This window comes from Rhyacophila brunnea, unplaced genomic scaffold (assembly GCF_057557595.1).
Source record: "Rhyacophila brunnea isolate RB1 unplaced genomic scaffold, BYU_Rbru_1.0 scaffold_2, whole genome shotgun sequence".
NCBI classification, from domain to species: Eukaryota; Metazoa; Arthropoda; class Insecta; order Trichoptera; family Rhyacophilidae; genus Rhyacophila; species Rhyacophila brunnea.
Window position 1 is genome coordinate 2,619,367 of NW_028232859.1, and position 25,483 is coordinate 2,644,849.

General features: G+C 34.3%; 2 protein-coding genes across 3 annotated transcripts in view; one reads left to right on the forward strand and one right to left on the reverse strand.

The window, feature by feature from the left end:
- LOC147071681 (DNA-dependent protein kinase catalytic subunit-like) overlaps positions 1 to 797 on the forward strand; it is a 98,701-nt gene extending 97,904 nt beyond the window's left edge. The window contains exon 55 of the mRNA XM_085946496.1: positions 213 to 797. Within this exon, the coding sequence (XP_085802622.1) occupies positions 213 to 290 (78 nt within the window). The 3' untranslated portion in view covers positions 291 to 797. The remainder of the gene's footprint in view (positions 1 to 212) is intronic.
- hyx (cell division cycle 73 hyrax) lies at positions 785 to 21,660 on the reverse strand. Of its 2 annotated transcripts, none has more exons than XM_085946497.1 (12): positions 21,499 to 21,660; positions 21,276 to 21,381; positions 18,968 to 19,087; positions 17,766 to 17,911; positions 16,625 to 16,850; positions 16,069 to 16,330; positions 9,961 to 10,092; positions 9,591 to 9,759; positions 9,019 to 9,136; positions 8,354 to 8,495; positions 3,319 to 3,460; positions 785 to 2,398 (listed from the first exon to the last, which is right to left on the reverse strand). In XM_085946497.1, the coding sequence occupies exons 1-12, from the start codon at positions 21,627 to 21,629 to the stop codon at positions 2,362 to 2,364; spliced, it is 1,731 nt and encodes a 576-aa protein (XP_085802623.1). In that variant the 5' UTR covers positions 21,630 to 21,660; the 3' UTR covers positions 785 to 2,361. The 2 variants fall into 2 exon arrangements, with proteins under 2 accessions (XP_085802623.1, XP_085802624.1); XM_085946498.1 differs by having other exon boundaries at positions 786 to 2,398; positions 9,591 to 9,756.
- Positions 21,661 to 25,483: the final 3,823 nt, after the last annotated feature.

Consider the following 25,483-nt stretch of genomic DNA (forward strand, 5'->3'; position numbering starts at 1 on the left):
AATACGATAACTAGAAATTTATTATTAATTAAACTAGCCAGAAAATTACAAATCACTTATGGATTATGAGCTGGGTGTAGTTACTTTAGGTTATTTGCTACAAAAGAAGTTACGATATAACTTTAGACAAAGTCTTTTTCTAACTCTTTCCACTTTCACAAAAAAAAAAAAAAACTTGCTGAAACTATATTTGAAAATACATTTTCTTTCAGGTGGACCAATTGATAAAGCTGTCGACAGACAAAGGCATATTGTCCGTCACATTCAGCGGTTGGGTACCCTGGTTTTAATTATAAAAACTTGTCAAAAGCAAAGACCAGTCCAAAGTAACTATGTACATACTACTTATTTTCCTCTTTTTTTTTAAATATCATGTGATAAATGCTTATTTATAATCATGATTTCGCTAATAAAAATACAAAGCAATATGATTAGTGCTTTACTCTGTGCCTAGGAAAATCTTTTAAAGTTGACATTGAGCCATTTATGAATATGTATCATGTTATGTACTTCCAAATGTTACTTTAAACATAAACATATATCTGTATATGACGTGAGTTCAGCACTTGTGTTTAAATCAGGTTTATATTATGGAACATGTTTATTACTTCACTATAATATGTCGTAAAACTATATACATTAAAGCAAAGAAATAGCTGGCAGACGTTGACGAGTGAGTTTTCAACAAACATCACTACCGTAAACAGATATATTACACATTTGGATATTAATTTCACGTGGCTTCGGAGGAATGATTTATATTATGTTAATAAAAGAAATAAAAGTGGTTTTTAAAACGTATGGTTTATTTTTCAACAAAAATGTACACTGCGGATTTTTTGACACGTTAACTAATCAATCGATAGTTACAAACATTGCTGTACAATCCTTTTTCTGTTTTTGTACAATACAATGCTCTCCTTTACACCTTACAAATTAAAATATCGATACACCTACGGCTATAATAAATTTATTTTCATAATGGTAAATATGACAATAATGAGTCGATAATGACATTCTTTTCCACTTCCATCCAACATAATATCTTAATTTCACACGGTGAAAGATCTTCTATAACCACCCAAACGTTCAAAGCCCGCAATTAATACTACATTTTTATATTTACCCAGGATCTGTAAATAATACCATTCAAACTTGTATCACGGGCCATCGTTACCTTTCACTATCACACCAGTCTAATCTACTCAATCGTTTCATACTCATTGAATGTTTAAAATTAGATTTTTTGCCATTTAAGTTTAGGTCCCATAACTGAATGGGTAGGGTTCACAGAATATCCTGAAAGTTTAAAGTTACGCTTACACATACTGAAAAGTGAAATGATTTGATTTATAGATTTTTATTGTGAAAAAAATCAAATTCACAATGTTAAGACTATGTATAAAAACAAACTCACACAATCAAACAGTCATCGTTTCCATACATTCAAAAATAATTATTGGCGGTTAACATTGGATTAGCTATTGAATTAAATCTTGCACTTATTTCAAAAGCAATAACTTGCATAATTTAATACAATAAATGCAGTTAAATTACAGACAATAGTAAAAAATGTTTTACCGTCAAAATATGAGGTATCATAAAACATTAAAAAATCATTTGCAACGAAACGCAGAACATTTACAGTACAGTAGAGATGACTGATTACAATAAAACTCCATTAATTCAAAATTAAAAAATACTAAATAATTATTACAAAGTGTAGTAGGTATACGCAACATAAAATATAAAATGTTTTTGAAAAATACAAAAAAGCTGTAAATAAAAAACAAAAATTTGACACAATGCTGATGCTGTTGGATTTTATTATGTCAATTTATTACATGAATATTTAAACTGGGTAAAAATTTAGTATGACGATTATTTTTGAGGTTAAAAATTCAACCTGCAAAGCTTTTATTTGTGTATTACAAAATAATCAAGTAGATAACGGAATTTTCAAGAATAAATATTTTTTTAGTATTCGGTCCAAATATACATAATTCGTAAGAGAAAACTCGTAACATCCGCCAAATTGTCATCCAAATATCTTAAATGATATTAAACTGCCACAGAAATTGTCAATATTACGTATAATGTAAAAAAAAAATATTTACCATCTTGGTGGAAATAATGTTTTGGTATAAAATGTATTACACAATTCAAGATATTGTATATTAGGTGTTGCCAGTCATCACATTCACTATTGCCGAAGGAGACACAAACGCCTGGAGGGAAATTCAAATGATAACAAATGATCATTGACAACACGAAGCAAACAAATATTTTCCGTAGTCTCGGTCTCCCGATCTTGGCGATCGTAAATAAATCAATAAAATTATTGGGCTCCAAAGATCATGTTCAGAACCTGAGATGCGGCTTGTTTTTCAGCATATGCCTGAAACAAAAAGAGTCAGCAGCTTATTAAGATCTTCAGTTTCTTCTCCTATTTGAGGATTGAGGATGATAAAATTGGAGCCATGTAGCCAAGAAGCTCTTCAAAATATCTAATTGGTGCAATAGTACTTAAATCAAAACTATCTGGATTATTATTTTCGGCTGTTAATTTAAAGATTACTAACACTCGTCATTCATTCATGCACAATGGTGTAGTGGATGAAATGGTCACCATTAAAGCTTTGGGTTTAAATTCCCATTTTTTTTACAATGTGTTTATCCATAGCAAAGACCCCTTCAGAGCGAAAATGGAAATTACTCATTGGTCATTTCTGTTTGGATATGTTGCTATAAATGTTCGATCAATTGGGTTTTAGAAGTGAAATATTTGAAAAACAGATTTGTTACTACAACCAAGGCTCGGTCCATGCAGGCACTGCAAGTTGCCACTTTGGCACTATCTTTATCTCAGCGTGACAATATGTGACGTGATGGTAATGTGTTCGGGCCATTAGATTCGGCTCATGAGGGTTCTAATTTTTATCTAAATGAATATGAAGTTATTCGCATATTATATTTATGTAAGTTTCCAACGGTCCATCAAATTGGGCTGCCTTAGATGACTGGGCTATGTACACAAGATGGACGAGTCAACCGTGACAAAGAAGCTGACATTTGGACAGCCTGAGGGCAAACGAAAACCCGGTTGACCTCGTAAAAGATGGAGGGATATGGTCGAGTTGGAAGACCTTAGGCATCCTAAAATGCGAGGGAAGCGGGACCCACATGGGATTGTAGCACTAGGAAGAAGAAGTTGCCAACGGTAGTAAAGCCTCTGTGTCATAAATTTGTATCTTCTTTTCAAATGTAACATTGATTACTAAATTAGAAAGATATTGTCTTGAAACAGAGGTGTCTTACTTATCCAATGATTCCCAGAATTCCATGAGAACGGCTCTGTCCAGATGGCGCTTGGTCAAGCTGAGTTGCAGTACGGTGACCGCCCACCGAGACACGTTCAAGTCTAACTTCATCTCGTCGAACTTCAAGTGGAACGCGCACACTGTTAATAAAACATTCAATGTACAAATCATATTATATTTTCTCGGTCGTTTCCTAATGGCTGAGGACCGTGTCCACCCTGAAATTCAGTTATCTTCTGAGCAACCAAGACCCTCCACCCCTTTCAGTGCTGTTTCCTGTTAGGGCAGAAAGAAGACTGCGCCCAGTAAGCTCCTTCACTTGGTCTCTCAAGTGCGTCAATGCTCTTCCTCTACTTTGCCTTCCCTTGAAGGCTACCCAAAACCACCATCTCCTTAGGATATCCGGTGCATTCGCTTACTAACTAATATCATATAGGTAATATGTATGTATCTATCTGTATGTATAAACCTGGGTCCAAAAATATTTATTTTTTTGACCATGTCCGATCCTAATAAGATCACTTGGGCCTCCACGGAGTGGAGGATCGTATTAACAGATTTTGTTTTGGCTTCTAATTATTCGGTAAGTATAAATATTCAAAAATAGGAAGAATCTTAATAAAAGTATTTTATTAATCTTTGGGAAAAATTTAAAATCAACAGCAAGTAAAAAATGCTTAATGGTAAGTATTCAAATAATATATGATAAAGTATTTAAATAAGCTCAGGGAATTATTAAAATGTTTAATGTCAAGTATAAATATTTGTGTGTCAGAATAGATTAATATTTGGGCAGAAATAATTTAATTGGCCGCTTTTTTAAATTTAATAGGATAGTATTCTTCTCTGTCATTCCAACCAGGGTTATACCATAGACTAATATTCGAGTTAGTTGTATCATAAACTAATACCATAATCGTCTATGGTTATGTTTTACCTTGACAGATGACAGTTGACTTCCTCAGCACTAGAAATCTAGAATAGTATTTTTTTCTTTCTATTATTATGAATGTATCTAAAAAAATGACTCCACAATTCAATGTGGATCTTTTGAGCAGGTTTCTTAAGAAATTCGTTCTAGCCATCAGCTGTAACTGTTGGTTCTGTGCTCTGGGTACAGCAGAATTAGTTTGTAACCCATTATTAATGTTTATTAGAAACTGTTTTCAGTAGGCTACACTGGGCTAATGACCATTGAAAATACACGCTCCATTATAGAATTATGTTGTATGCCTAGTGTGTATTATAATATATTTTTAACATTAAAAAAAATAAGAAGACAGGTAGGTAGGTAGGTACACCAGGTGTGTCTATTATAGGCTTATTTTTTTACATAAAAATAAAGAATAAGGCAGACTTCAGTTGTTTACAAAAAAAATACATGACAACTTGAAGGGTCGCTTGGCTTGTCATGTCAACGGTGAACGGTATGACCAGGTTGTTGTAAATTTTATAAAAATATTTTCAATATTTTCCCCACAGCAAAAAATGCCTAGCCATTGTCGATCAATGAACATTCCTTGTATTTTGTAAATAAAATTATTTAGTATAATTTATCGATATCCGTAATTTTGATATATGGAATAGGTATGTCTCAATTGTCTCGATATTAATAGGTTCGTTATCTAAAAGATTTATACAAATATAATTGTTTTATAATCGACATGCAAACCAGAAAGTAGCTATTTTATTTGAATTAATACTAATATCACATAAACTCATTCGATTATCGATTTATTAGTTCGATCAATCGTATTAGGTATTTTAATCTCATTCAAAATGTATGAAAAATTTGGTTGAATGAATAATATTTCACAATATAACATTTTTAATCAAATTTAACCTTAAAATGAGGTAGGTACCTATTTTTTTATTATTCTTTAAAAATATTTAAGTAAGTATATTAGATATAGGTTGAAATAGTCCATTAACTATCACTTAACTTTAAGCTACTTAGTTATTTTGCACATAATTTCAATTGAAGACAAATTATTCATAATTGTTTCAGTAGAATTAATTTATGAACAGGTTATTTCACTTAGATAATAATAGTTTAACACTATACGGTCCGCGAATTTTCGCGAAGAACCTACGCCAATATCCGGTATTTTTTAATGAAAATCAACAAATTTCGATCGCGAAGTTAAAAATGATATAACTTTTGAACCTATTGATATATTTCATTAAAATTTTCAGAAAATACTTAAAATATATCAATGCATCAAATTGTGTCATTTATTCAACACTTGTCAACCTCTGGCCCGCGTTCCATAAAGGTAAAGTATATAATTTGTAAATTTTCGTATATTATTTATTATATGTTATTAGATTAGTTCAATTTGTTAAATATAATGTAAAGGAAACAGCCTATTGATATAAAGCATCACAATATATTATTTTTTAATTAAAAAATATAATAAAAAATTCAAATACAAAATGTTTTACACCGCTATAGAATACGTATCAATTCATTTTTAGCGCTAGCTACTCATATCTCTGATTATCAAATATAATAAAATAACAAAGACTTCACACAAACTGTGAAGTGTTTAAAAATAAATGCACATTCATTCCCGAACTAACACTTACTACTTAGTGATTTATTGGTTTTATGATTTTTATGGCCTAGCCGATAAAGGCAGTGCAGTGCAGTGGCGTGCATATTTTCGAGTAAATTCAAATAAATAAAATGCACGCATATACATTCCCACCACTTATTACAATTTGGTATTATTGTAGGAATCGAGACAATCCAATAACAGTGCAGAGGCGTGCGTAAAAAATTCATATAACAAAATCTATGAGCAATAGGATTGTAAAACAAACATCTACATTCCACAAAAATATTTGAATCAACACTCAATCTTATGGATAATACCTTTAGATAACTGGCTAGGCACGAAATAATTATTATCACACTAAAGCTGAAATTATTTGAAATAGTTTATAAAACTATGAATAATGAACTAACAACTAATACACTTTTTTTTAAATTGTACGAAGAAAACCAATTACCAATATGTAGATGTAGAGGTACTTTACACTCTTTGGACATGTACATAGTTTCTTTTCGAAGTTTATGTGAGGAACACACTTTACACTTTCTTCTTAAATTTATTAGTTGCGGAAATCCCCGGAAATATTTGATTGTGATTGAAAATTACACTAAAATCTCCGATATCTTCAGTCACTGGGAATATCTGACATACAATCCGCATAGTTTTCCTCTGTTTAAAAACGAATGGTCCTCCATTTTAAAAAGTTTTTTTGGAGATAAAACTAATAAAAAATATATATCCTAGCTAAAATATACTTAGATTAATTATTTTTTCAATGAAATTAGTGCAATATAAATAATAATAGCTATTATTTATGCAGTTACACAAGCAATAATCTCCCGAAAAAAGCGAACGAAAATGACAACGCGATACAAGTTCACATTTATAACTGTTATCATTTTCAAGTTAAGATTTCTATCATGGATGATGAAGCATGGTGGATGTTTCATGGGTAGTAAACCATTAAAGACAAATTATCAAATAGGATGCAATTTCATAGCTAAAAATCGCGTTCATTTAAAAAAAAAAGAATGCAGGTTCATAAATGGTTGACTACCACTGAAAAGGGTCGACAATTAAATTTCGAAGTTGAAGTGACGACACTGGAATATAACATTGAGTGTTTATTACCTTTTTGTTTACGTCTCGTGATTCACCCGTCTAGAAATGGGCTTGTAACTAATAAAAAAAATGGTATAGGTACAAAAAAATACTGAATGGTATTACGTCCGCCATCTCTGTAAAAACCCCGAAATATTTTTTTTCCATCATGCTTTTACTTCTTGCACATGTCATTCAACGATTTGTCGATAGATCTTGCAACCAAATATTAAATTTCATATTTATTTTTCACAGTAAAGATATGCCTATGTGAGGACGCCACGTAGGCGTCACCGGATCGTAACGTTCGGCTTGCAAAGGACGCCAATGTGGCGTGACCGGACCGTAAAGTGTTAATAGGTATATTTTTAATTTCCATAATATTTATAAACTGTCAAATATCACTAAATTATTATATTTTGGGTTTAAAGTTATCGGAATTGAGGTTATCTTCTGTCCTCTGTGTGTGATGTGCTCATATAATTATAGCTCTTTTTGCTGCACTTTCGATTACTTCTTAGTTGGTGTTCTTTTAATAATCACAATAATGGTTATTTGTACTTACCGAATATTCATGAATTTGGCGTGCGAGCATAGCCAAATATCCTTTACGTGCGAGGATGGTAACCCTAAATTGCTATGCGTCCCATATAAAATTGTTTACTTGTCAAATTATCATATTAATAATGGATATATGTTTTATCTACTGACAGGCGTAATTTAAATAATGATTATTTAGTTTTACAACAGATTTTTTAATATTATTACTTGCTCAAACATTATTGTAACCTCCACATTAAAACTGGCGTCCTTATTCTGACACTTCGAAATAAATACTTACCAATGATTAAAAATTCTGACACTTGGAATTTAAAAACTTTTCAAAATTGTCTATTAATACTTACTTCAAAAATACACGCCTTTTGTTTTTACGAGAAATGGATGTCAGCCACTTGCTCAAACTATAAGGTCCATACTCAATAAAACAATATGTTTGCTTGCCGAACCCAGGATTCAAAACCGGCACAGACGACGCTTAAGCCAGCACGGCAGTGGCGATTTTGCATGCAGCAGACGATGAGGTCACTTCGTTAAAAAGTACCGACATCACGCGGCCACTTTAGGCGTAAAATATAATTAATGTTCTAATGGATTCAAGCTCTGTACTATTCCATTTACCATTAGAATTTAAATTCAAATTCCATCAAGTACCTTCGGTCGAAAGTATTAATATATAATTAATGGATTAATACAAATCGTAATCAATTTGAAATGCAATTTTATTTGGATGTCTTAATCTTACTAATCTTGTTAATCTTACTCAAACTAAACTTCTGGGTCTAGGAAAAATATAGTATGCAAGTAAGCACTTACCGTTGGCGAAAATGTTAACAGGATTTCCGTCCCACGGCCATCCTTTGAATTGCCAGGCGGGGCCAGATACAAACACGGCGACAACTCGCTCCCACTCCGCTGGAGACAATCGCATGGGGTTGTCCACCACACGGTAAGGCACCTATTTCGAAAACGAATAACAAATTACATGAGCAGATTCAAAACCTCACGGCTGATCGTTAACGTATTTCATTTCCTTCGGGGGCTCCGGGTTCGATTACCAATGAGGTCACAATATATGTATGTGATTTTCTCAAAACGTGGGTGTTTGTGATTGTTTCATATCTATTACTAATTATGTACACTATTGTTTCAATACACTACTGTCATTGGACCTAATGGCCTGTTGTAGCGTTAAAAAGAAAAAGACAAAAACCTTTAATAGCAATTATAAACAACAATGCAGGTACTAATTTAATCATCTCGATACGTGTTTTGATTGATGCATAACATACAATATGTTGCTAGTGTTAAAAATTATATGTCAATCAAAAAACTTCTTCTGCCGGTACTAAACATTCTACCTTCGAATTTTCGTACCTCCAAATGTCACCAAAAACTATCGGAGAATGATTTCCTTCATATTTTTACAAGATGCAAACTAATATTTTAAGTTTCACCCAAAACAATAAGATATATCTCACAGTGATAGGTATGGCGGCACTGGCAGCCGTTGCTTCAATATTCCCTTTTCTTCTCTGCAAAAGGACTTCATTTTCTCGAACACAGCCCTCCGCCTTCTTCTGCTCAACTGGCACAAATCTACATAAATAAAAAAAAATCATAAATTATTGAGGTTTCATTCTTAAATCCTCGCATCAATGGCGATATGACAAACCACATTCACTCCTAAGCGGAGCAAAAGAATGGTCATTTCAAAAGTTTCCCGATCCATTGGAACCTTGCGACATGCATTCTTTTCCCCCGCCGCAGCTACAAGAATGGCCACTCTACCAAGTCAGACACTGTAAATAATGAAATAAATTTCATAAATAATATTTATAAGAAAATAACAAATATTTCTTAAAAATGGTTTGGTATGTTTAAGATTATATGATCAAATAAAGCGTAACGTATTCTTTAAATGACCAATAAAATCAATTTCCCAAAAGAATAATAAAATCAATTTCCCATGACGGTGACGAAATGCCATTGTAACTAATTGTGACGATGCTCTAAAAATAAAATAGCAATGATTCATAAAAAGGCGTCTCACTTGAGTTCCTGTAGAATATCCTTAGCATTGTACATGGAGATAAGTGACTGCGTGGCGGCGGGGATGACGATGATGGGCGTCTTCGAAGGTCTCTTCCCGCCCGACACGAGGCGAGCTTGTGCAGTCGGAATTAATTCTCGCACTCCGCTCATCGGGTTCGGTCTACCTGCTGTCACAATACATATATTTATTACCACCGACACTACTAAAATATTTCCTCTCATTGCCTGAGCAGTCTTTCACCGGATAATCTGGTCCAAAGTAACATTACATACTTTCCTTTTAAGAATCATTCTCAGTAATAAGAACCTAAGACCGTGATGCAGAAACATACTTAGGCGCGTGTAATAAGAAGTCGGTGTCCTCTAACCTGTGTTGAGTGGGGCAGGCTGTCCCTGAGTGGGTTGGCGTCCTCGAGGAGCAACGCTTGGCCCCTCCGTTACACTCTTCAGGGTCATCCCATGGTACGAACCCATTGTGTCGATCTTGAAGCCCTCCGTTTCTGTAAAACACAAATGACAGTTTTCATTATACATGACACAAATATTTCACAGCCATATAAAATTGCTATTCTGACAACCTGCTTTTATTGCACAAGACCTACTTCCTAATACATACAGTAAAACCTCATTAATACAAATTCCACTGCACGAAAATTCTAACGAAATGTACAGAGAAAAAAACTAAAATTTTGAAAGATTGATTTTCTTTCATTTCGTTTCCGACCAATAAACAATTATTAAATAAAGACTTGAAAACGTGAGTTATTTTTTTTCCTTTGAATAGAGTGCAGTTGTGCCACTGTTGACATACCGCTGTGTGTGTTAATGGGTTTTATTATATTAGTAAAATAAGTAATTTATAACGTTTTAAAAGAAGTCCTTCACAATGTTCAATGACAGGTTCAGGAAATAGTGTACTTTATTTCGATTTATTGAATATTTTCATGTCAGGACTCTGAAATCATTTCATATTACAAAATTCGAGCTAAAGGTATGGGATTTATATGAAAATAATCTTAGCGAGACTTTTTTCGTGAAATTTTTGATTTACGGCTAATTTAAAATTATCAGTGTTCTTATTAACGAGGTTTTACTGTAAATATAAGTCCATTTATTTCTGCTATTATGCTATAAACATACCACGTCAGATTCGATAGTTTGGAGAAAAAAATAAACAGGGGCGCCGAGCGATAGAATGCAACACAATATTGTTGATGTAAATACAGTCCACGATTACACAGTAAAAATAATCACATTAGTCCTGGATAATTGCCATTTGGGCATTTCATATAACAATAATATTAGTATTTATTATAATACATTTGTATTAATTTAAAAAAGTCACGCCTCCCTTCATTATCGTATATATGAGATATATTTTTGAACATTTATATTTAACATAATTATAACATCCATCTATATCTGGGTGAGAAGCCTCTATCAGTCATCATTTTCGTGATGTGTATAACCTAAACTATAAGGAACTAACTGTGTGGAATTGTAAAAACAGAATGAATGTTGCATTTCCACTGTATCCCGCACAAAATAGCTCCAAGATAGAGCGTCTATGATTCAAATTCAGTGAGTCTTATTGCATGCTGCAGTGATAGCAGAAACATAAATTTTGCTTTTGTGCGGAGTGCGGCTATTCCGCAACACGTCATGTTAGTATGCAACAACTTTAATTTAAAGGGTGGTAGTGGCGTATGTTTATATAAGTACTGAAATATTGCCAGGATTGGAAATTTTTTCCTCCACATTGCTTATGTTGGTAGCTAACTTGCATGTCTTTTGGTTTTATTTTCGTATCGAGTTAATGAGATATTTCTTCCGTCAATCATTAAAAAATCAGTAGTTTTCTTCAACATCTTTGTTTGCGACTACAGGCGGACCTCGACTTACGAACGTTCGACTTTCGCACAATTCGCTATTTCGCACATTATAAAAAATCGTTTTTTTAAAACGTCGCGCTGTGGGCCGTGGGGTTAAGATATCCCTTTCTCGCTTACTCACAAGCAAGTGCATTTCATGCGTCACTTGCATCCTGCTCGCACCCATCACTTTGCTTGTGAGCTAGCTAGGATAGGTTTAAGGTTTAGTCTTACGCAGGCTTTAAGAAAAACACATAAATATTGTGTCCTCACCGGGATCGAACCCAGAACTTTCGGGTGGAAAGCCAGCGCCTTACGCATTGCACCACGAGAACTGCCCAATATACATATTATATAAATTACATATTAACATTTCCTTGCGATTGTCTATGGTCTTACGCAGGAGCACGTGCAGGCTTGTTGTGTTGTGCGTTTTGCTAATTTGATTCATTTGAAATATTTCACCCTAAAGATTTATAAACAAGAGTGAGAAACAGAAAAACTGCAGTGTTGATACGAACAAAGAGAAATCAAGGACTTATAAACTTCACACGACGTTCTGATTGCGGTGAATCTTTTGCTTCAATCGGACGTTCGTATGATACAAACAGGTTTACTACGATATGTTCAATTTTGAAAAATAAAATTAAGGAATACGTTCAAAATTGTGAAAATATATCTTTAAAGGTTGTTTCCAAAAGACACGGCATAGTTATGGATGAAATGGAAAAATATTTGTCATCATGGAACGACGACCAACATCAAAAAGATGTCCCTCTGAATATTTCAATTATTCAAGCGAAGGCTCTTAGTTTGCACAAAGATTGGAAAGCTAGATTAAAAGAGGATTCTAACACGATTGTTCAAGCAAGTAACGGTTGGTTTATACTAAATTCACTGGAGAATCGGCTGATGCGGATAAAGATGCTGCAAAGAATTTATTTCCTCATTATCCAAAATTATTGAAGATTGAGAATATTCCTCTAGCCAAATATTTAATGTAGATGACACAGGTTTATTTTGGAAAAAATGCCTAGTCGTAGATTCTTATCTAAGGAAGAATCAGTTGCCCCTGGGCATAAACCTTCTAAAAACCGATTGACATTGCTTCTTGGTGGAAACTTGGCTGGTGATTTAAAATTGATGCCAATGTTAATTTATCAACCAGAAAATCCCAGAGCATTGAAAGAGAAAGATAAAGAATTGCTTCCAGATATCAAATAAAAAAGCCTGGGTTTACTGCGTTAATATTAAAAGATTGGTTCACTTTACATTTCGTGCCAGCAGTTAAGCAATATTGTAAAGTTAATAATTTACCATTTAAAATAAGAAAAAGAAGAGTGGCAAACAGTTAACCCTTGATAACTTTTTAAGGGAAACATCCGCAAACCCCACTTAAACATGTATCTTAACCTTTTTATCGCGACATAATTTCGCTCATGTACTTGTTCGGGCGCGCTGCGATTTTTACGATTCATAAATCATACCGAAACGTCATTAAAAATGTACCTAAAAATCCACTGAGTGGCTCTAGCTATAATAAAACATTCCTTTTAATTTTACAGCATGTGAAAATAAACAAAAAGATCGTAAATTAAGCAACAGAGCTTTAAGAAATTCTATCATACATAATAAAGCACGCTTGGAGTACATACCGCAGAGTGAAGTGGCCTCTATGATACCGGATAAGTGGTAGACACTTGGGTCGATGATTAATGTTCACACGTTTTTTAACACCAACACAGAACGCACACAATCGTTATTGTTATATTATTTCCTTACAACTTGGTCTCATATTTCAGTCACACCTAATTAATGTTTATGGCTTAACTATATTTCAAAAATTGATTTTGTCATGGTAGTCATAAAAACAGGGCACAGAGCATAAAGCGACATCACATGCTTCACACATAATGTTCGTCATTTTTCTTTTTTTATCTTTAGTAGTTGAAGCAATACACACACGACATCTTCGATATGGTTTTGTTTTATTTACTGTTGGAGGAATTTTACGGGGTAAATGTCTTAGGAGTTCTGTTTTTAAAATTCTTTTTGGGTTATTAACTACACGAGTAGTTTGTGATGTCATATGTTTCGATTAATTGCCGGATTACGTTTAATTGAAATTCAGCTAAACTAATTTTTTTACCGGTGATAACTTTGTAAAGTATGCTACTATTTAATAAAAATAAATCTATGATGTGGAATCCAACCTTTTTATACCACTTAAGACTCTTTCGCATACACGAGAGGCTGCTCAACATCATGTCAGCTTTGTCTACCGTGCCCATATTTTTATTATAATCCACAACGCATTGTGGTTTTATAATGGGTTGTCCTGTGGCCCTATTAATTTTATCTGTCGGTACCATGGAGTCATCGTGCATGGTACTGATCATATGCACTTCCCGCCTATCATGCCATTTTAACACGAGCAATGGGCCACGGTTAAGAGATTTTACTTGTCCTTTCTTCAGTTTATCAAATTTTGGCATTGACTTTCGTGTTTTACGTACCGTGCCGCAAGCATTTGTCTTTTTTTTATGTAGAAACTGAAATAATTCTGGGCTGCTGTACCAATTATCACAAAATAGTTTATGCCCTTTACCAAAATAATCCTTCATCAAAGTGGTGACAACAGCCCCAGATATTCCCAAAAGTTCACTATCACTTATTTCGGTTTCTACACCACAATAAATAATAAAGTCTAAAATATAACCGGTTTCCACATCACAAATCACAAATAATTTGATTCCAAACCTATGTCTTTTTGACGGTATAAATTGTTTGAATATTAATCTCCCTTTAAAAACAATGATACTTTCGTCGATGCAGAGATTTTCGTTTGGTAGCATTGTTTCTTTGAATATTTTTCTGCAGTGGTCAAGAAGTGAGCGCACTTTATAAAGACGATCTCCAGTAGGGATTTGGGTATCAGAGTAATGTAGCATTTGTAGAATCAACTCATACCGATCTCTTATCATAGTTTGGCCAAATATTTTAGAATTTAATAATGGATCAGCACTCCAATGTTCTTCAATTGTGAGATGGCGATTTCTTGTCATCAACATTGATACAGCATAAAAAACATACATCTCTTCTGGGCATGTATCATACCAGGCATGGATCCTTGCATTCGGAGTGTGGGCTTGTGTGTTGAGCATATGGTTGTGGTAATTATTTGTATGGTTAACTATGGTATTCATTATTGTTTTGTTAAGAAAATGACGAAAAAATTCCATTTCTGTGGAATTTTCATTGAGCTGTACACTAGGGTTAACGCCTGAGTTGAAACTATCAAAATCGTATGTGATCGGCACGAAGGGACCCGCAGTCCACGATTGGAGTAAACTGTCTGGTGCTGCACTGGTAGACGGTTCAGCCACTCCTTCATCACTGCCTATATTGGAAGGCTCGTCAACATCGTCGGGATGTTCTACTAGCGCAGCTTCTTCATTATCACTTTCCATCTCATAGTCCGAATCCAAACATTCAACATCAGGGATAGACATTTTTATTTAAACACTAAATATGCTATTATAACTTAACAGTTTTGAGGAAATTTAAAGTTTTAATTCACTACACAATAATATTAAATTTTAATCTTAGTTCTTTATTCGACTAAAATGAGAAGAATTTTAATCATCACTTTCCTTGAAATAAAAATGAGTGGCCGTGAATTTTGAAAATCTATTCTACATTTTTTAATTTAAATTTAAATATTTTACAGATTATTATTTACTTATTCTCAATTTTTCGTATGTATTTCCATACAGTACAAAAGATTTATTATAGGAATTTTAAATTATTTATGTGTTAATAATTTCGTTTTCACTTTACAACCACTGATTTAATTCATAAAATCACTTTTCATTTAAAGAATTAACGCACATAATTAATTATTAACAGAATGGCGCATCAATAATAATTTTATAGAAAACCGTAAAAAACTTTGAAATGTATCAATCACAACACGAAAGCAATCGACTGTTGAAAATTATCACCGCACTAGCCGATTTCATGTATGAGATCATTAACATCAATTCGCGCCGGCGCAAATTGCGCAAAGCAACTAGCGGTAAATTTTGAAACCAATCATTGGAAATCTGTTTTACTCCAATATCGACAGGGTATGTGTCTTTGCTTAATTTCGAATTATCTAAAAAGTCTTATTGAAAAAAAGTCACAGATGTCAGTAAAGGAATAACCCAGCTAGTTTTTCAAACAAATTTCGACTGTATTACTCGCCGAATTACGAAAATACGGAGGTAGAAACTTATGGGCACTTCTGGATGCCCTTAGCGGTGAACGGTTTAACTATCATGGGCATTTCTAGATGCCGTTAGCGGGAGGAGGGTTAAACATCTTATATTTACTTGATAAATAAATATTTCAAAATACACACAATTTAATTTTTTTTTTACTTCCCTCTACTTTCGAACATTCAACATTCGCACACCTTTTCAGGAACCAATTATGTGCGAAAGTCGAGGTCCTCCTGTATATTCCGTCCCATACAGCTGAGTAGTTACGAACTATAAAATGATGACTGATATCATCATTAATCTAAGTATGCACGGGTGAACTAAGTTCTTGATATCATACCTTCCTTTTGCCTAATAAATCTTTCTTGATCGTAACGATTGTACATAGTGGCCTGGGGCAATTGCTGAGCATTGTGCTGTCCCTGTGCGGCATTGGAGTAGGGTGGCGCATTGCCGTGGATGCCAGGCCGCGCCGGAGGAGGCATCATGGATGTAGCACCGGAATTGGGTGCGGCACCACCTCTCGGACCCAACGTCCCACTTCTGCCTTCCTCGCGGGCTCTTATTGACCCCAGAAGAGCTAGAATATTCTTGCAGAACATCTAAGAAATTCGAAAAATAAAAGATTAATATTTTTGGCTTAAGTTTTGTTATTTTGAGTCAAAACTAAAATCATAAATAAATAATCGAAATATAGGCAAGAGAACCCCATTGTCCCATTGAATTGGATGAAACCGATCCTGATTAAACTATGTGGAATAAGTATTACATAATATTACGTAATTTTGAATTTTTTATTTAAATTTACAGTTATTTAAATATTGGCTTATTAACACTATTGGAAGGTAGTTTCACAAGGCATTTCATCATATAATTAACAAGCCGACGAGTCTCACCTTTCCTGTGCTTTGCAGTACAGTTGTCCGTGTGCGCCACTGCCTCTCTCGACTGATAATATTTTTGGTGAGGTCCACATCGTAATCTAAAATAACTCTAAGGTCTGATCCCACCGCTCCCAATGTGTCGGAGTAATCGTTACTCTTTATGGTGGTTCGCTTTTTTGCGAGACGTTTTGCCTTGATTGCTGCTATCTTTTCTACGGACATGGCTTCTGACAAGGACCTTAAATTTTCAATAAAATCAATAGGTTAATTTTTTTTCATGTCATGTAAAGGTTAAAAATTAAGAATCTGGGGGGTATCATTGACAGTTAAGTCTGAACAATCTGTCAGCTTTATAGTAATACCTTTAGACCGTTGTCTTTATGTATTTGTTTCATTCTAGAAATTAGCATTTCATGATCATATAAATCATATAAAATATATTAATACCATACCATAAAGGGTATTATATATTTTAAATGTTATTAAATATGGCCTTACTGTCATTGCAATTTTTTTTCCTGGAATTTCGAAGGTTTATAATGAAACATGGTGAAATGCTTTCATACATTAATTATCATTTCAAAAGTTTTTTATGCCATAACAAATACTATTGATGCTGTCTCGTAGAGACATATAGCCTTACAGTACGCTGCGCATGTCTAGATGAATGTGTGTCAATTTTTGAGCTGTAAAAATAAACAGTATTTTTCGTTTCCTTTCCAATTCAAGCACTACTCTGTGCAAACCGTGAATAATTATTAAAAAACGAATATAATATGATACGAGATAAAAAAGATGTACTTTATTGTCCTACAGAGATATCATCAGTTTATGTCCCCCGACCTTCCTTTTCTTTTCCTGTATATTAAAAATAACCCTTTTCAAATGAATAGCAGTCCGGTGTGCAGCCTCCTGAGACCTGAGCCTACCCAACCCAACCCGTCCTTGGATAATGTGGGACAATAATGACATCATGTGGGATCTTCACATATGGCTACTATGACACTTCTCAATGTATTTTATTAAATTTGTAATTTATGTAAAAAGACAGAGAGCTAATGCAAGTTATTGAAAAAATGCTAGATTCTATAGACACCTTACCGAATACTTGTCTTCCGGCTGTGAAAATAGTGAGTTAATTTGAAAAAATTACTTTATGTTGTCGACTGTGACGGAAGCCTCTTTGGGTCCGTCCAACCTGGCGGCCAGCTGTTCTCGAACTTTCTGCACATGGAGCTCTTCGAAACGAGCCTTCTTCGCCAGGGTATCTGATCCATCGTGATCCAAAGATCGTTTCACCTACACCACAAATTTCAATAATAGTTACATGCTGTGAATTGAGTTTAACCCAATGAATACCAACTTTATTTTTCGTGCCTCGGACGAAAATAACTACCTCGCTGTTATCTTTTACCATTATACCACAGTATCACTGTACATCCGATCCTCTTTTTGCATGGCTTTTTTTTGCACGGTTTCCAAATAACACGGTTTAAAAAAGGACCGATTATTCTTTTTTTACACTGATTTTTTTTGCTTTAACACGGTTTAAAAAAACTAAAAAGAATAAAAATACGTATGTTTGTACATATTTATCAAATAATTGTATTGCAATGGACCGCACGCCATTGGTGCATACATATGTTGTCACCGGATGCCGCCCAAGCATACATACGTACATACATGGCACCACTATTCAGTCACTTCGGGTTTATACGAGCGTCAGTGTCATTAAATATTTCCAGCGATGAGAGTGCTTTTTCGCCAGCGAAAAACAGCAGTAAACGGGCACTTTATTGTTAAGCAGCGACACTGAATGAATATGTTTCTCTATGCTAAATTTAATTTAAATTGAAAACTATGTATTTTTATGTATAAATAATAAATAAATTCGATTTATTTTTGAGTTCAAGAATTTCATATTTTGAGTTGTAATGGAACCTATCTACCATTTTTGTATGGGCACCTTATCTATTTTTACACGGTTTTGTTTGCACGGTAGTCTATGGTACGTATCCCCCGTGCAAGAAGAGGACCGGGTGTACTTCTGTCAAGTGTGAAAATAAACATAAACACGCAGCCGCTCTCTTCAGTTCTTCACTCATTTTCTTATATAACTCTTTCATCCCATAAATATTACATAGCAATTAAAATCTCATTTTTGAGCTAAATAGGATTTAATAGTTTTAGAAAATAAACCTATGATATTAAAAAATATCCTAGAAAAAAAATGTACCAAATGGAATTTTTATTCCAGATTTTTTTCTAATATATAATGTATGTACAATAAAGAATGTTGAACTCAGATATTAACTTCATTAACAGTTGATTATCTTTGTTGCAGCAAATTGTTACCTGAATTGGAATTTCTAAGGGGGCACTCTTGTCTATAGCGGAGCATGTTGAAGTCTCTCCGTTCAAATAGGCTAAAAGTTCTTTTCTGTCAGGTCTCCTCACAGCTGGAATGTTGGCTGCCTAAAAAATAATAAGTATTCTTTATAAAACAAACAACCCAATACGATATCTGGAATCGTTTTTTTTATTGGGTTAGCTGTCAATTCATTGTGGAAATGAATTGTACATATTATTAGTCTAAATAAAATGCATTTTGGTACAAGTCCATAGACTATAGATGCCACCCGTTGCATTGCTAAATGAAGCTACGTGCCGTGAGTTTGGTTTGTGGGCGAGCGAACGCATTCGCCTATAAATGTTCGAGACCATAGACCATTTCGCTAGTGCTCGCCCAAAGTGCTCGCACTAGACGCTCAGAATTAAAATATAATTTTCTGTTTTTTTACGTTATATAGTATTTTTAAGCGGTCAAAATGCAACCAATTAGGTAAATATATCAATAATTTAAGTTATTTTAAAGAAACACTAGGTCACTGATATTAAAATAAATAATAATATACAAATAAATTGTCACGAACATGTATCAACTTACCTATGAAACGTAATACCATCTTCTTGCTTATCAGTACGGCTACCATATTTTAATACAACATGCAGAACCACCTTTCCTACTTAATTAACTAAAAATATTTACCACTGACTTATGTTTAACACAAAAAATAGCAAATTTAGCGACACGAACAACACGCTACGTGAAGCGATTCAGCACGATTTACCGGCGATATTTTTGGAAACCAACTTAAAAATATGTAGACCTTTTATCTTACTCTAGCGCGTGTCGCAGAGATTATAAGGGTGCCGAATACTTTCTCACTCGCACTCATGCATCGTTTTTGTTCAGGCCTTGTACAAGTCGGTTATGGGGAAGCCAGTGGCAAACACATTTTAAAAATAGCCGATATACTGGATTATTTGTTAAGTTGGGTTAGTTTAGGTTAGGTTAGGTTTTTAATCTTGGAATTCATGAATTTTGCCAAAATCGGCTATGACAATTAGCGCGGTTCCCGCCTGGCTTCCCCATAACCGACTTGTACCCGCAATTTTATAGTGCTAGTTCCACTTTTATTAAATATTAAGCTGGACCCGTTCCGTTCGCCTCATAGGGACATTTTCAACTTAACTAAATTGGAATTGTATCAATTAAACCTTAATACCGAAAGTTCAGTGCAATTATTCATGTTCAGTGCCACGGACGAATTAACTCGCCGGTTCTAGTAAACGTCATAATTTCTGAATAAACTATTTGTGTATATTTTCTACACAAAATTTATCATTTTAGTGTGAAATCATTCACGATAAACTCGAGAAACATGTTGATTTGGTAAGTTTTCACAAATATTTATCATTCTGTTCCTATTTCACATTTTTAAGGGTTTTATTTTATTCCAAAAATAGCTGTCCATGTAGTCCAAGTAGTAAAAATTGGCTGGCAGTTTAATGCATGTTCACGAATGGCTAAACATAGGTTGCATTAGCAATGATGATCTAAAGATTCTAAGGTGACATGTTAGGTTAGAATTAAGTAATACCCTGTTTACACGTGCATGGATGTACTGTGCACAGTAAGAAAATGTATGGGGAAACATGTATTATCCTGCAGTTGGTAAGAATGCGTGAAGTTTGGAAGCTTCCGAATTGTGCTGATTTATTACGCGCAAGTAAGCCTGCGCAGTAGAAAGATAATGACGAACCTGCCGGTAAAATAACCAACTACTCATTTGAGGATAACCGATTTTCAATACATCCTGTCAAATAGTAGTATAAAATGACAACATCGCGTCTCGCTTACTCTTGAAGAATGAGATTGGAGAGACAGTCAGCACTTTTACGTGTAAACAGTTTTTGTCGTGATAGTTTAAAATAAGCACTATTGCCAATAGTAATTCCATGAACGTGTGCAGGCGCTATAATTAACAATTTTTATTAAAATAAAACAAAATGCAAAAATATTAAAAATCGAATGGCAGGACTAACAAAAGAGGTAAGTACGTATGTCTCCATTTTTGTGTGTATCTATTTAGATACAACAAATTGTACCTAGCTATAATGTTCCGTCTCTGTATGTGCTTAATCTAATTAATTTGGTGATTGATTTTTCCAGCAAGATAAATAAGCAAGAGTATTATACTAAATAACTAGTAAACATATCAAGATTTGTATGCACCAATAAAGAGACCAACCTATATAAATAACAAATGATATAGTATATTGGTAAGTCTCTAAAAAAAATCATTATGTATTCACTTACTGCAGCTTGACGGACGTAAACTGGATGAGTGAGGGTAATATTCTTGAGAATAAACAAGAGACACTCCAATGTGTAATACTCCTTGACACTGCCATCCTTCCCCGACCTGAAACATTTATGCTTTTAACAAAAATATGTACACGACACATCACAATTCTTCAATCAAAACAAAACGTCAATCTGGGCAGACCAGTTTTTCTGAGGGCGTTTACCGGACACTTACCCCCACATGAGATAGTTGGTTTTGACATTTTTTGGCCAGGAGAATTCTCCAAATATAATTTGACTATCCCTTTCAATAATCTCCTTTTTATTTACATTATATTGACGAAGTAAACTTAGCGGATCTGCCATGGTGGTTTTCACGAGCACCGAAGCCAAAGACAAACTACACACGCAGAAAACCAATAGACAACAGATTTTTTTTACTGAACATGTACTTTTTTAATAAGGGCAACATTAATAACAATACCGTGTAAAATGGTGGTGCCAACTGTACTATAAATATAGTATGGTAGAGCTTTTTAGTGGACTGTATTATTTGGAAGGGAATATGAGGAAGTCAGATCTAGGGGCGGGGGCGATGAAACAGAATGCCAGACACTGACCTTTGTAACGATGTTTGATGGCGTCGCGGTCTGGATCCAACTTTCGCTCAAGCGGTATAGTTGTTTTTGGTCACCCGGTTCGAACACTCCCGCACTTATGACACAGTAAAGTTTATGGATGATATGTGAGGGTGTATGAATGATGGTGATGGTTTATGCATGAGTCTGTATCTATTGAGTTGATCACTTATGCGACGGAAAGCTCTTAGAGGCTCGCACGCGTCCGCTTGTCAAGATGCAACTAAATGTCTCTGCAATTACCGGTATTCTTTTGACCCGTAATTGCTTTTGATTGTCTGATGACAATAACAATAGGGATTAGAAGGTGGGGAAATAAAAGGGCTGTAATGGGAGCATAAATGGCCCAACTATAGTATTTTGTACTATAGTTTTCGTCCGCGTACGATTTAAAAATATCTATTAAAATAGTTTACCAAAAATTCTATAATTTTGAAATTAAGACAAAAAAAACTGTCAAATGCGACTCTGAAAGCAATTTTATGATAGGAAGCTCAGAAACGCTAAAAAATGTCACACTATTGGTGCCAATAAATCATAATACTTATGATTATTTATTAATGAAACTTTTAAAGTATTAATAATTAGAAACTGATATTAAATCAATTTTGTGGAGAGGAAAGTATTAAAAGGTATTTTTTATTCATTGCATTTATTAAATTCCTACAAATATCTAAAATATCTGACAAGATTAGCTGCTACTGTTTACCAACGACGAAAAAGAACTACCAAAATAACACCACAAGCTTAACAACTGGGACGTAGTATAGATATCTTAAGCACCCAGTTATTGAGGATACTCAGGTATCGAGCAAAGCTGATTGAAATAAATTGAACTGCACACATTTGCCGGTTTGCAATAGGTACCTACATCAAAGAACACAGATCTATCTGCATGCATTTGATGGTATTATTCAAACTCATAAAAATAACTTGTGTGCCATGAGTATTTAAAAATGTATTTTCTATGTCGATTTATGATAATTCTTCATTCGGTTTTTTTGAGCATACCTAGATCTAAAAATTGGCCAGGTTCCTTTATTCTTTAAATGAGGTAAAATCTTAAAATTTCGAGACTAAGTGCGTCTTTAGCGTCCAATAAGCGAGTAATAAATATATATGTATCTATTAGTATACCAGACCCAGGAACCTGGGACCCACGACATTATAAGGGAAAATACACATTTTGATTATCAATTTGTGTCTGGGGTCAGAGTTTGGACCTGATAGGTTGAGCAAATGGTTAACATACATTTCTCGTAAAAACAAAAATCTGTTAATGCAAACCGCCACTCTGTGGAGGCCCATATATTATGATCTTATTATTATCGGACATGGTCAAAAAAAACATTATACTGATTTTCAGTTTTCTAGTTAGTTTATAAAATGATAAATGATAAATAAGGTGGACATATAGAAATTTGACTTCAATAACACGTAATGACATGTTGTCTAACGGCAGAAAACTGTAAATTTATTGTAAAGTTATGGTACGAGGGTGGGTCAATAATTCCTTAGAAAAAAGCATTAAAACAGTTTTTATTTTTGTATTTTTTTTTATTTCTCAACATAATCTCCTTGGAGCTCAATACATTTGGTTAGACGTTTCTCAATTTTTTTTAAACCGTCAGAAAAATAAGTTTTCGGAAGGTCCTCAAAATAAGCATTTGTCCGATCGATGACTTCTTCATTTGAAAAAAAAACGTTGTCCACTTAGCCATTTTTTTAAGTTTGGGAAAAGGAAAAAGTCACTGGGGGCTAAATCTGGCGAATACGGTGGGTGGTCGACCAATTCGAACTTCAATTCTTCAATTTTAGCCATTGATCGTAAACATGTGTGAACACGGGCATTGTCCTGATGAAAGAGGATTTTTTTCCTGTTTAAATGAGGCCGTTTTTCTTCAATTTTGTTTTTTAGCTGGTCCAATAAAGATGCATAATAATCCCCTGTTATTGTTTTTCCTTTTTCCAAATAGTCAACGAAAATAATTCCACGTGCATCCCAAAATACAGTAGCCATAACCTTACCAGCTGATTTTACGGTTTTCGCCTTCTTTGGACATGGTTCGCCTTTCGCAATCCACTGCTTTGACTGTTCTTTCGTCTCGGGAGTATAGTGGTGTATCCATGTTTCATCTACAGTCACAAAGCGACGAAAAAATTCATCCGGATTGCGTTGCATGAGCGACAACAGGGCTTTAGAGGCCACCACCCTATTGCGTTTATTGTCGACTGTGAGCAAACGCGGCACCCATCTTGCAGAAATTTTTTTCATGCCCAATTTGTCATGTAAAATAGAAATGACGCTACCTTTTGAGATCCCTGTAACCTCAATTATCTCACTCAACTTTAATCTTCGGTCACTTAACACCATATCGTGGATTTTATTGATCATTTCTGGTGTAGTCACCTCCAGTAGCGCACCCAGGGGGGGGGCCAGGGGGCCTTGGCCCCCCCCAAAATATGAAAATCATCAGAATGATTTTACATATTGAAATCGAAAGCCAATAAACTATACCTTGGGCTTAGACAAACAACACGGCAAAAAATGATTTGTAATTCTCCAGCACCCTTTTTAGTAATATTTCTTAGATTTTAATTTCTAATACAAAAATTTCGAAACACTCATGTCAGGTTTTTTTAGAAACCCGTTCCCTAATGAAATTCTCGGTGTCCACCCGAATTCCGGAGTGGTATAGGTCATGGCTGGGGAGGGTTGACAGGTCTAGCCTGGGGGCCCGGGCTATGGGGGGCCCGGCGTGTCGGGTTGACCAGATAAGTGAGATAAACACATATCATAAATTAGCTTTAATAGTAAAAAAAGTCGCCTGCGGCGCTATTATACTTCATGACTATGAACATTTAATTTATATAAATGTCCAATATATTTTCTGATTATTATGTGTCGACAGCTCCATTATTAAAGTATATGACGTACTGAAAATCGCCAATAATTCACTGTATAAGTACCCTCAATTTGAACTAAAACACAATTTGAAAAACGTTAATGTAGTGTTTCACACTGCCTTTAATCTAAGCGGTGGATAGGGGGCCCGTCAAATACCCTAGCCCAGTGGTCGGTAAACTCATTAGTCAACAGAGCCAAATATCAACAGTACAACGATTGAGATTTCTTTTGAGAGCCAAATTTCTTAAACTTAAATTATATACGTAGGTAGTTTAGTTAAAGTCCTAATTAAATTATAGGTAGGTACACTGAATAAAACTGAATATCATACGTAATAATGATCTTATTTATTAATAAAAATTAAAATGTAAGTAAGGTATCCATACAATTGAATCATGACAATGACTGATTGTAAAGTTTGGGTAAGTCAGGTTCGTATGTTGTTGATTTAATTTTAAGCACGATTCCAGGTTCTCATCAATAAATCGATTTCTCAATTTACTCTTGATTTCCTCTCTTGGAAATCCTTTTACTAACCACAAAACTTGCAATATTAACATTGTTGAAAGATTTTATTCAGTACCTAATTAAATACAGAACTTTATTTTTCTTGACTCTTCTCCTCAGCTGCTTTCTTCCTTGCATCATCGACAGAATATTAAGCGCAAAATTAC

Bases quoted from the DNA above. Each gene is read 5' to 3' on its own strand.
- hyx (XM_085946497.1), bottom strand. From the start codon at position 21,629: ATGGCAGATCCGCTAAGTTTACTTCGTCAATATAATGTAAATAAAAAG. The intron at 21,382-21,498 runs GTAAGTGTCCGG...TAAATGTTTCAG, and splicing joins ACCAACTATCTCATGTGGGG to GTCGGGGAAGGATGGCAGTG. The intron at 10,093-16,068 runs GTATGATATCAA...TGTGTTTTACAG, and splicing joins ATTTATTAGGCAAAAGGAAG to AAACGGAGGGCTTCAAGATC.